Consider the following 12,375-nt stretch of genomic DNA (forward strand, 5'->3'; position numbering starts at 1 on the left):
GTGATAGGGGAGGGGAATGGGAGGAGGTGATGGGTGGAGGAGAGGGGTGGAGGTGATAGGATGGGTGGAGGTGATGAAGGAGGGGGATGTGTAGAGGTGATGGGGGAGAAGGGATGGGGTGAGGAGATGGGTGGAGAATCAGGTGGAGGGGGCCTACCAGCTCTTCCACTTGACTGGCAGTGCACAGGAAGAGCTTCTCATTGAGTCCCAGTGATGTGTACACAGCCATGGCATCCAACTTCAGCTGAACCCTGTCTGAAATACACACACACACACACATTAAACAGACACATTTTGTACACACACACACACACACGTTAAACAGACACATACTGCACACACACACACACACACCACACAAACACATGTTAAGCAGACACACACCGTGCACACACACACACACACACCATACACACACCAGTCATACAAACACACACGCCGCACACACACCACACACACACACACATACTTTACATACACACACACCACACACACACACACATACTGTACATAGACACATACACACACACACACGTACACACACAAACACATGCGCAAACACACACACGAATGACATGACATGGTCTGTATATAATAACAGACCATAGGGCACATTGCTAATCTGAAGAGGACCTGCTAGTGCAGGAAATTTCCTGGTAATACAGGCATGGATAATAAAATTAAACCTGCAGAGTTTCATTTTAGTCTTGTCAGCTTTCAATCTCCCTCTCCTCCAGGTAGACAATGGAATGAATGCTATGATATCAGGCTGCATTCAGAAAAAAGAGGTTTCACTTTGATAACTAACTTTTGGGTTATCATATTATTAAACAACACCACTAACCTGTCGTGACAATGAGGGTTATCAGTTTCTAAATTACGTAACTTGTGTGATGATAACGTGGGTTATCCTGATTTTAAACGATACCGCTCATAGGTATTGTATCAATCAAAACTGACGTTAATTCAGATTAGCTGTCAATTGTGTGTGATGGAGGAGAAGTTACCTCCTGAGGAGTTCATTTTGACCAGGACATGGTCTCCTCCCGGGTCCACTAAGCAGGACATCAGGTCCTGTACAGAGGTGTTGACTGGGAGCATGAGGTTGACAAAGCTGTGGTTGGGACGATAGATCTCGTACAAGACTAGAAACAAAGACCAGGGAGAAGGACAACTGATTTTAGCACAATGGGGTGGAGTTCATATTAAATCCATTTGTACGATACTTTAACTTATTCTGAGTTCTAATCTGAGACTGTGCGTGTTCATGATGTAGACTAATGAGTAAAACATGATGGGTGGATAAAAGATGGCTGGTGAGTAAGCACTGGATGCAGCAAATAACTTTTCCAGGCTAGTTCCTTGGATGCATCACGGGGAAAGGCGGTGTGTGCAGACCTTTGTCCTGTGCCCTGATTGGCTGGCATTTCCCCGCTGGCTCCTCTTGATTGGAAAACCAGTCCAACTGTTGGTTGAGCTGAAACTGAGGGAGAGAGACAGAGAAAGAAAAGGAGAGGGAATGTGAGAGAGAGCAGAGGAAATAAGAGGTGCAAAAATGTGAAGCTGAAAAAGAACATTGGATTCGTGAATACTTTCTTTTCTTGAATGCCGCTGGTACAGAAAACCCAATTCCTCAAAGCACGTAACGCATTATTACTGCAGTAACATTCTTATCGCTTGGTGTAAGGTCACAAATATGTTACTGGAATGTTCTGAATTGAATATTCTAATACTGATGTAACAGTCACTACTGGTAATTGAAATTAATGTTCTAGAACACTAATTTAGAATTTGAATAAACATTCTAAAAAAACCTACTCTTCAAAGGGTTAAAGGGGAATGAAGACACAGAAAAGAAGGTCCACTGTAGAGGGGGCTAGAAGAAGATCAAAACTATATACTATACGATTTATATATAAATAAAATATAACATGACTACTCATTACTGATCAGTTATGATGCTGTCACATATGAATTTGGACACACACAGAAATAAAATGCTCATATGAGATGGATGGCCAGGAACTGTATTAGAACGTGAACAATGCTTAGCTGAAAAATGGTCATCTGCATATGCATCTCCAGTGGCCATTGGAGGAACACACAGATCTACGCTAGCACGCTCCGTCCTTTTTCCACAGGAAGCTGGGCCTGATTGGAGTTTACTTTTCCATGGACTCTTGTGTTTGTTATACGAGGTAAAGGTTGGAGCCATGTTGCCTCTTTTCTTATCTGAAGGACTTTCTCGTAAAGAAAGGACATGCAAGAGCAGCAGACTGACCTTCGACAGTGTCTGGTGTCCATTTTCAAGCCTGAAAGTGAAGATACATTGTTGGGGGGATATTTGTTAATTGTGACTTTGAGGATTTTTGATTAACATGAGCGAAAACAATCATTTAGTGGTGAGTAGTAAAAGACTAATAATGAATATGTGTGTTATTGTAGCATAGTATATGGTGAAATTCCAATGTCAGTACTGGATGTGTGCTATCAGATATGTATCTGTGTCTGCATGTGGATCTGAGAGTGTAAGTTGTAAGTTCGTATGTGTTTGTGAGTGTGTGTTTGTATGTGTATGTGTATGTTTACTCACACTCTTGCTCTCCTCCTGTCCCTTAGCTGCTCTCTCAGCATGCTGGAGAGGCGGGAGTCACCCAGCACCTCCCCCCTCAGGTTCTACCACAGCACACACAGAGCATAAAATCAGCTTCAGTACAGCACACACAGAGCATACAATCAGCTTCAGTACAGCACACACAGAGCATACAATCAGCTTCAGCACAGCACACCCAGAGCAGCACTTCAGCTTCAGCAAAACTACCACAGCACACACAAAGCATAAAATCAACTTTGTCACAGCAAACAGAGAAGTGCATCAGCTTCAGCACAACCCCTACCATGGCACACACAGAGTATAAGACCAGCTTCAGCACAGATCCTATGGCAGAACATACAGAGCAGGACACTTATACCCTTTACCCCCCTCCCCCCTTCACCCCACCTCTAGAAATTCCCAGGCAGGGGGATCATCCTTCAGGAGCAGGCCGTATAGGAGCACCCACTGACCCACCAACCGGATGATCTTCTGCTTCTTGTTGAGGGAGTAGGCCGCCTTCTCCAACTCTGAGCCTTCAGAAGGCTCAGCATGGTAGGTGCACAGAGCGTTAAGGGTCACATGACCACCAATGTCACAGTACCATCATTCACAGGGACATAAACATGTCATATAAATACTGCTTACTGCTTTACAGCTGTGTTTGTGCCACTTAAACGACTCTGAGAGCTTACTGTGTGGTTCCTCTGTAGTATGGGAATGTCATTAAGTGTAGAATATTCTTTTTACTTTTCACACTGGCAGGCATGTGCACATAAACTAAATGTAACACTGTAAAATCTTATTGCTTGTTTCTCCTTTTTTCTATTTTTCTCTCCCACCCCTCAACTTTAGAAATTACACACGCTGCAAATCTGCTCGCCACGTTGAACAACATGTGCGTGCTGTCCATTTTACGCCACAAATATTTCCCTGTAGTGTTGCAGTGTTTTGAGAAAGGCTTAGTGTTTGAACTTCTTCTGCCAATGTGGCATGTGGGTTGTGAAGCCATAAATAGATACATTCTTCCATGACTGCAAAGAAAGTCAGGCGGGAAAATAAAGTGAGACTAAGACTATGAGAGAGAGATAGAGAGAGATAGATAGATACACTTGGGCTGGGCAATATAATAATAATAATCGAATTAACCATGTGGCGGCGATGATAGTTAATTATATCTGATGCGGATTGTTAATTATGTGGTAGCAAACATCCGAACTTCAGAGGCCACGTGAAATGCTTCCGGGAAAGACAGATAACGGAGGCGACGTTTTTCTCCCCAGAAACATTTCATTCAACCATTGAAGTTTGGATGTTTACTGCCGCATCAGGTATAATTACAGAAAAAAAGATGAAAAGAAAGGCGATACGCTACATGCTGGCGATGATAGTTATTGCATTTGATGATTATCCTTGCGGCGTGTGGCCCAGGCCTCATACACGCTGCAGTCAGGAAGAGGATATTGGTGCAGCAGGGCCGGGCACAGCGTGCTGGACGGCATGAAGACGCTGTGGGTCAGGAGGAAGTTGGTCACGCAGGGATCTGGGGACGCAGAACACACACGTTTCACTCTGAACTCCCTCGCGGGGACAGACCGTGGACTCCCCCGCCTCGCACCCCTAACCCCCCCCCCCCATGCGCCGCAACACGGCCACAGCCATTTCAGTCAGCCGTTACAACAGTAAAAACAAACACACCCGGAGGAACGACTGTCTGCTTTTTTTTGGGCTTGCCGTCTGTTTGATTAGATTAACAGAAAATGAACGCTTTAGCACACGCCACTTGACACACACCAGGGGAACTCCCCTCATGGCCGGGGTGTAGAACAGGGCTCGGAGTCTTCAGTCAGCAACTCATTTACCCTTGAAATGCCCTGTTTCTCGCCGTCTTTCCCAGATATTTATTCAACTGAGAGCCGAGGCACGATGAAATGAGGCTGCTGCACAGGATTGGAGCTTCCCATCGTTAAAGGACCTCCTGTAGACTGATCCTCCAGAAAGCCTCAAGCATCTGGTTTGATTCTATCAGCTGTTAAGTCTGGCTCATGGTTAAGTGCTAAATTTAAAGGATGGATAAAATTTCTTTGCAGTTAGTTTGGCGAGTTCAGCAAACTGAACAAAAATTAACTTCCCAAACTGCTTTTTGGTGGTGAGAAAATGAAAATACACTAACTCCATAATGGGTGGTGCTAGCTCTTGCTGTCAGTTCTGAATCTTATGAGCTGATAAAAAGAGTTTGCTTCCCACAGCAAAACAATGGTTTTTTCAAGTGAACAGGTTGCTGAATCCACATTATAGCCCAGCCCATTGTGGGCTTCTTAAAGTCTCCTCCTCTCTCTGTTAATGAGACGGATGATTGTCATAGACAGACACACCTATGGGGTCGTTGCTGTTGGTGTCAAGCCTCACGTTCTCAAGCAGGTGTTCCAGAATCTTCTCTGGTGTCCCTGACATCACAGTGTACCTGTAGTAGGAGAACAGAAAGCCATCTGCATCACACACAATGAGATTATATTTACCACTCCTTATTACTATAAATAGAAGTTCAATTTCTGTTGAGGACATGATATTCCTGTGAAGAGATCACACTTGTTAGTGCTTAACATGAGAACAAACAATTATTGGTAGCCAGAGATTGTCCTAAAAGATGGCTAACATTTAAACTATGTACTGCAATTAGTTACTTCACAGACAAACAGCATCAAAGACCTGGTTAGCTATTCTAGTTGGTGGGCGTGTCTCTTACTTGTTGCTGTTGCCTGATGCTCCCTGATTGGCTGAGTCGCTTCCGGAACTCTTCTCCAACACAAGCACAGATTTCCCATGCTCCTCCAGGCGCACCGTGTTGGCCTCCACATCCTGAGTCACACACAGGCATCACACTAATGCATGTCTCTAAATGGAAACCAGCGCTGCCAAAATGGTGGCTGTACTGTCAAATTCACACACTTAAACAACATACTAACAACATTTCTGCGAAATGCTCCCAAACTTCTCTTCCCTTTACTTGGTATTTGGGCACTGGAAGGGAATGATCGAGATGACTGAGGGGCAGCCAATCAGCTACTGTAATTTGGAAAAGACTAACCTATTCGTCAGTTAGCAACTTTATCATCAATAAACAGAAAGACATTTTTGGAGCATTACAGTATGGCTTCTTTTTTCCTTTGCCAAGTAATTAAAAATAACATATTTCATGAGAGTCTCCCAAATTATGAAAACATGCAAAAATAATGTCCCTTTGCATATCCTCCAATCCTTCCTCTAATGACTTCTATTTACAGACAGGGATTACAGGGGGAAATCTGATGACCTTTTTGCTCTGACGAGTTAGCAATGCTAATGGCAGCTAAGAGGTGGCCAGATCAGAGCAAGATCCTGCGCACCTTGAGGATGCGTATGAAGTCCTGTTTGTCCACGCGCAGGAAGTGGCAATTGTCCTCTCGCAGTATGATGGTGGCAGCGCGTGGCGCGTCGTTAACAAGCGCCAGCTGGCCAAAATCATCTCCCTCATGCAGCGTCGTCACCAGACCCTGTGTCATACACGCGCACGCACACACACACACCATAATTACACACCACAAATACAAACAGAGAATACACACCATATGCAGATAAACACACATACATTTACACACATAAGATGATAGATACACATAAGAAGAGGTTCATTCTTAGACTCTAACACTATCCCGAATCAAACCCACAGACCCGTCTCCGCTGATGACAGTGCATTTCCCATTGAGACTTTATCACATGGCACAGTGCCTTTACATAACCTGTAAATATAACACTTGGTCTACCTCTCATACTTTCAGGTCACAGCACACACTTCTCTCCACATTTACACCGCAGTAAACCATCGTAGACAAAGACCTTCAGCCCACAGGGCTCAGCTGAGGCCCTGGAGTAGAGCAAAGAGACTCTTACTTTCCCATGTGTTATAACGTTCACAGAGCCCTTCCAGATGATGTACCAGGACGTCCCTTTGTCTCCCTGGCTGAACACTGTAACACAGGAGAGACAGGCCATGGAGACACCACATGCTAAACGGTCAGCCACTATCCACTGTTTTCATGGGGAGGGGTGGGAAACGTCTAGAAAATTTGACAAAGCTAAAAATTAAATCCACAAACTCCACTAGTGTATTATGCTTTAATTAACCACTGCATGATGTAGAGTACTGTTTTTGTGCGCATATGTGTGTGTGTGTGTGTGTGTGTGTGTGTTGGGCCCCCCCCCAACACACACACACACACACACACATATGCCAGAGAGTCTCCTGATGTAAGGCCAGCTTTGCAGAATTTTCAGCATGCAACTGCATCCATTCCCGAAAAGAAAATAGTGGCGTTAGTCCACAAAGTCAATAACCTAAGGCCTTGCTGACAAATTACAGCTTAATGGATTGACTAAGGAGGGACACTCTGACAAAGGTCTCTGTCTGAACTGTTAACCCAGTGGCAATAAAACGAAACTTTGCAAGATACACAGTGTGGGAGGCTGTCTCATATTCATCCTCTCCAAGAACCCATGGGTGACTGCGGCAGGTACGCAAACACATTCATTGTCAAACTACGCTGTACACCTCAATGCTGACTGTAAGTCAATGTTTATTCTGTGGCGGTATGGCATTTGTGTCCTGTCAGTCATCCTGGTGTAGGTTATTTTCCATCCTGCAGCCCAAAGCGTTAAGTGATGCAAGGCTAATTCTGATTATCTTCGCTTCTGCTCCGTTGTCTTGCCTTGTGTTTACTCACTAATACAAATGTTTAATAGAGTAGCGAGAACATAACTCCTCTATTCACTATGAATCTGCCTTTAGGTAACTAGGTAAAGTTATCTGTGAATTAAGATATAATAAATAAATGGACACATGAGTTTCCTGTCCAGAATGTTTCCTCATGGGAGAAGAACCGGTGTCTGTGCCTGAAATGGTCCACTAGTTCCCTGTACTGTGCTGTCAGCCATTTGCTAGAATTGGCTCACACCCTAGTAGGGTCACTACTTAGGGAGCTAGTGGACGATTTGAGACACAGCGAGGTTGTTACAGCAGGGCAGTTAATGTTACCATACAATGTAAATAGGAGCATATCTATACAGTGTAAAATAAAGTTAAGAATACTCAATATTTCAAGGCAGCTTGCTTCAGTATTTCTTTCATTTTTAGCTTAAATTACATTTTAAAATTTTGAGTTCAAATTATGCCAACTAACATTCATTAGTTCAAAAAACTTGCATTTCAATTTTTTCTAACAGTTAAATTAGTAGTTTTCTAAAATGAATTTTCTGTTTTTTTTTTAACAAAACAACTAATTAAATGTAATTAATTAAATTGGCATAATGCCTTAAATCTAAGCTCAAAACAAAGCAAGCTGCCTTCAGATATTGGGCATTCGGACCTTTCTACAGTGTGTGTGCGCAGCTGAAGGGGTGATTGTGCCCGCGTGCTGCAGCTTGGGCTGACTGCTAGTGTGGCACTCACAGACTGTTCCTGCCTTGGCGTGGGACTCGAACACCAGAACCGCAGCCAGCTCCTTACGCACCTATAAGGGAGGAAAAAAATGTTCATAAATTAAGAAAACAGGAACGCATTCAATTCAGAATCCTTTATGTGCATGTGTGTACATGTACACACACACACACACACACACACATATATATATACACACACCTTATATTTTCAAATATTACACATTTTATAAATCATGTCTTGTTAACACATCTTTGGTAATGGTGTCATCAGCGTAATTATTAAATATTTATTCTGCACTAAACAGCTTTGTGTTTTATGTAGATCAGAAGATGTTATGACATTGTGCTTCAGCGCTCCAGTGAGCTAAGTATTCACTGCGCTGCAGCCTGTAGTGTGTTTGGGGTGGTCAGTCTAGGAGCCCTTGAGACGAAAGTCTGGGAACCCCTGGGTTAGGGATATAGAGGACCACTGTTCAGTAGGAGCGCTGGTGCGTTATCACTCACAAAGCTGGAGAGGTGAGCCACAGCCTTGATGTGAAGCAGCTCCTCGTAAATCACTTCCAGATCCTCTGCAGTCCTCTGGCTTGGGCTTGGATGGGGGCAAAGTACAGAGCACAAGTTTCATTACTCAATTTCCCAAAAAACGACACACAATTTCAGACCCTGCCATCCTTGCCTTTTGTTTGAATATGTTGATGACATCATCTTGAAAGAGGCCTAGATTCTAGGATTGTATGTCTTTCATATGTCTTATATTCATTCAGCTACGTCCTAAGGGTTTGTGGTTTCAATTCAAGACAATAAATCTGTAGGCCTTGTATCAAAGTTTTCCACTGGCTACGGGCACTCACCATTTGCGCAGGATCATTGTCAGCAGTGCATCGGGACCCATCTGGACCAAGAAGGACAGGCCTTCCTGAAGCTCCTCCTCCAAGTCCTTCTCATTGGTTGTGTGGTTGAGACTAAACTCCGCCTCCAGGAAGCGGTAGAACTGGGTGTCCCTGTCCTGGAAGTTCAGCTCTTGTTTCACTACATTGATAGAGAGGGAGAAAGAAAGAATGAAAGCTCTCTCTTTTCCCCAAAAGCTGGGCAATCATAGCAAAGCTGACTGTAAAGATCAATGCAGCTTGGTTGCCTACTGAATGTTACTAAAGCTTATTTTATGACCAGCTCCACTCCTTCCATTGTGTTTTAGTGTGGATGACTAATCTCTGTAGTATCTTACAGGCACCGGATATTAAAGCACACCCATCAGGTTTAGAACTCAGGAGGGGGGACCCTGAAAGAGGGGCTCTCACCGTGAACAAGTATCCCCTCGTCCACCAGCACCTGCCACATGCCCACCGCCTGGCTCCGGGACTGCAAACTGTCATTCAGCGTCATCAGCCAATCAACAAGCTCTTTTCCTGTAGAGCACTGCCTATAGGATGTACAGGTGAGAAGAGCCATGAGAAACCAGACACACGCACGCGCACACACACACGAACACACACGCACGTACACACACACACACACACTGAAGCGCATACACAGACACACCCACACTTGTTCTTCACGCACTCACATACACAGTGACACACACGTCATGACATAACATCATAGAGATCAATGGAAGCACATTACTGGGTGTTAAAGTTGATATGCACCAATATTTTAAATCTTGGACATCAGAATGTACTGGGGTGAATTTTGAATAACTCATTTACGTATTTTTAGTCGTTTTTTTCTTGTTTCCAACATTTCTTATTCACTACAGTGAAGGTTAAACTTGCTAAACATTTGGTGATGCATGGAAAACAAAAATGTGAAACACTTTTTTGAATTCATTGCTCAAATTTATGGACAGAACACGTTGCAGTCAGATTGAACCTGTGCCATCTTATCAGATTCGATCTGAAATATGTACTACTGTATGTGTGGTATGTCAAAACATACTGCAAAAGAACATTCAGACTGATCCATATTGACAAGACTTTATTGAACGTCACTGTAGCTGACTGCATGCCACTATAATACCATTGGAGACAATGGAATGGAATTATATGCCACAGCATACCTTGATCTGTCAATGACTGGAATTTGCTCCATAATTAAATCCATTAAGAAAACATTTTTCAGTACCATGTGACAAGCAAGGCTGTGGGAGAGTAATGTTTCAAAGAAAAAGGGTGTAAAAGTGTGTCATGCCATTTACAACTCATAGACAAACAGTGAAGAAGAAAAGCTCAATTGTATAGTAGCTATAGGCTTTAGACACAGGGCCAGACATCTGTCATACCTGTAGGTTTTGAGATGGTGTTTCCGGTCCCTAATCAGACCTGGGTTTCGCCCAATCAAGGCGCTATACACAGACCTGGCTGCTTTCAGGATCCGGTCTGAGAGAAACTGAGACAGACAGAGAGAGAGAGATGGTCATTATTATTATTAAGATGAGAGTGATCAGGGATTACATCCTGGTGAAATATAAACAGCAATGGTACTCTAACAATACAAAAACTCAAGCACATTTCTGTAATATTTATCTTATACTGCTTTAAAGATATGATACTCTGTATTCACGGAAGTGATTAGTAATGGAATGGTGGGCTGATTGGTTGAAGCAGAGTGCTGGGCAGACCTGTCTTCTGGAACATTCTGAAGGCAGTGTGCTGGGGGTAGCGTTCAGCTCAAGAGGGACGGAAAAAGAATGAAAAGTGAGTGCAGTTTCCCCAGTACGCCTTGGCTTGTGGTCGGAGGGACAGGGGGCGGGGCTGAGGTGTACGTGGCGGAAACGCCAGGAGGCCGAGCGCTGGCGGTGCGAGTGACGCATGGCGTGGGGGGGGGGGGGTAGGGGCGCGCGTGGGCCCCAGCGTGGGCCGCCAACCGGTGAGAAAGTGTCGCTGCTACAGTATCACGCTGTCCCTCCGCCAACACATTACCCCCACTGTGCACTGTCTGCCAGGCAGGGGGTGTGATTTCACACAAACCACAACTCCTCCACGCTCTCTCTCTCTCTCTCGCTCTTCCTTCCTTTCTGCTGCAGCGTCTCCATCTCTCCGCCCTGTTTTCCTCTTTCCACCACCTCCCGACCTCTGTGTACTCTCACTGTGTCTCTCTCCTCTCTCCATTTCTATTCCAACTCCTTTCTATTTCTCATTCTTTCTCACTCCCTCTTTTCTGTTTGTTCCCCTCCATTTCCCACCATATTTCCTCATCTTTCTCACTGTCTCTTTTCCTTTTGCTGTCACTCAGTCTTTCTCTTTCGTTCTCGTTCTCCTTCCCTCTCTCTCCTCTCACTTCCCCGTCTTGTGATCGTGTGAGTGACTCACACAGTCATCTGTTTCTTCTATGTTTCTTTCGGGATGGTGCTTATCCAAGGTGGCAGCCTTTGGTTTCGAACGCTCCCCCCCCAACCCCTCCAGCAATTGTCCCCTGCACCTCATACAGGGCACCCACAACCAATCATGGGGAAGATTGCTCAGTGACCCCTGCCTGCCTGGTTGACCGCTACCACTCTGATGATGAAAGAACATGGCAGGTCAGGAGAAAGCCCCCTCATGCCAATGAACAAAGGTATTTACACGGCTTAGAACAAAAAGAAACAGAAAGCCACAACCCCTTAAAATTAAGTCTCCTTGAGACTAACTACTAATCTTAATGTACACCATACTGTATTGAAGGGCTGGAGTTTTCATCCCCATGTGCCTTATAGAGTTTAAGTTCAGTTGTATTGTCATATGCAATAGTTATACACGGTGCAACTAATGCAATTAAATTCTTAGTTGCGTACAAAAGATGAAGTAATAAAATAGGATTGAAAATAATAAGTCCCAAGATGCCATGTTTGCTAAGTTCAGGTGCAACAGATGGATTCAAGTGTTTTTGTTTATGGCGTTTGGATAGAAACCATTCATGAATTTGGTGGTATGTGCTCTGATAAAACTCCTTGCTTAATTACAAAAGAGTAAATAGTCCAATGTGGTCATTCATTATTTTATGGGATTTCCCTTGGCATTGTTTAGCGTAAATGTCCATAATGGGTGGGAGATCAAGCCCAGTGATGAATTTGGCTGTCCTAACAATCTGCTGCAGTGCTTTCCGATCCTGGGCTGCACAGCTTCCGTACCAGGCTGTGATGCAACCTGACAGCACGCTCTCAACTGTGCATCTGCAGAAGTTACAGAAGGCCTAGGGGGAGGGGCATGCTGAATCTCCTCAAACCTCTCAGGTGGTACAGACTGATGGTGATCGGGGGCTGCTCCTTCATGTCTCCTGAAGTCAACGATCAGCTCCATAGTAAGAAAGGTTGTTGCTCGCAAACCATGTTG

The 12,375-nt window shown here is 44.3% G+C and overlaps 1 protein-coding gene across 4 annotated transcripts in view; it reads right to left on the reverse strand.

The window, feature by feature from the left end:
• The window catches only part of rapgef3 (Rap guanine nucleotide exchange factor (GEF) 3), a 42,887-nt gene that overhangs the window by 12,069 nt on the left and 18,443 nt on the right, over positions 1 to 12,375 (reverse strand). For 3 of the 4 annotated variants that reach the window (XM_064299066.1, XM_064299064.1, XM_064299065.1), the window contains 16 exons: positions 10,347 to 10,453; positions 9,367 to 9,488; positions 8,920 to 9,097; positions 8,573 to 8,657; positions 8,079 to 8,139; positions 6,524 to 6,600; positions 5,980 to 6,126; positions 5,340 to 5,452; positions 4,969 to 5,057; positions 4,069 to 4,136; positions 3,002 to 3,163; positions 2,594 to 2,676; positions 2,282 to 2,312; positions 1,399 to 1,483; positions 1,008 to 1,145; positions 158 to 255 (listed from right to left, as the gene is read on the reverse strand). In XM_064299066.1, the coding sequence (XP_064155136.1) occupies positions 158 to 255; positions 1,008 to 1,145; positions 1,399 to 1,483; positions 2,282 to 2,312; positions 2,594 to 2,676; positions 3,002 to 3,163; positions 4,069 to 4,136; positions 4,969 to 5,057; positions 5,340 to 5,452; positions 5,980 to 6,126; positions 6,524 to 6,600; positions 8,079 to 8,139; positions 8,573 to 8,657; positions 8,920 to 9,097; positions 9,367 to 9,488; positions 10,347 to 10,453 (1,644 nt within the window). The remainder of the gene's footprint in view (positions 1 to 157; positions 256 to 1,007; positions 1,146 to 1,398; positions 1,484 to 2,281; positions 2,313 to 2,593; positions 2,677 to 3,001; positions 3,164 to 4,068; positions 4,137 to 4,968; positions 5,058 to 5,339; positions 5,453 to 5,979; positions 6,127 to 6,523; positions 6,601 to 8,078; positions 8,140 to 8,572; positions 8,658 to 8,919; positions 9,098 to 9,366; positions 9,489 to 10,346; positions 10,454 to 12,375) is intronic. The other variant, XM_064299067.1, reaches the window with a different exon arrangement.

The sequence above is a fragment of the Anguilla rostrata genome, chromosome 11 (assembly GCF_018555375.3).
Source record: "Anguilla rostrata isolate EN2019 chromosome 11, ASM1855537v3, whole genome shotgun sequence".
In the NCBI taxonomy this organism is placed as follows: domain Eukaryota; kingdom Metazoa; phylum Chordata; class Actinopteri; order Anguilliformes; family Anguillidae; genus Anguilla; species Anguilla rostrata.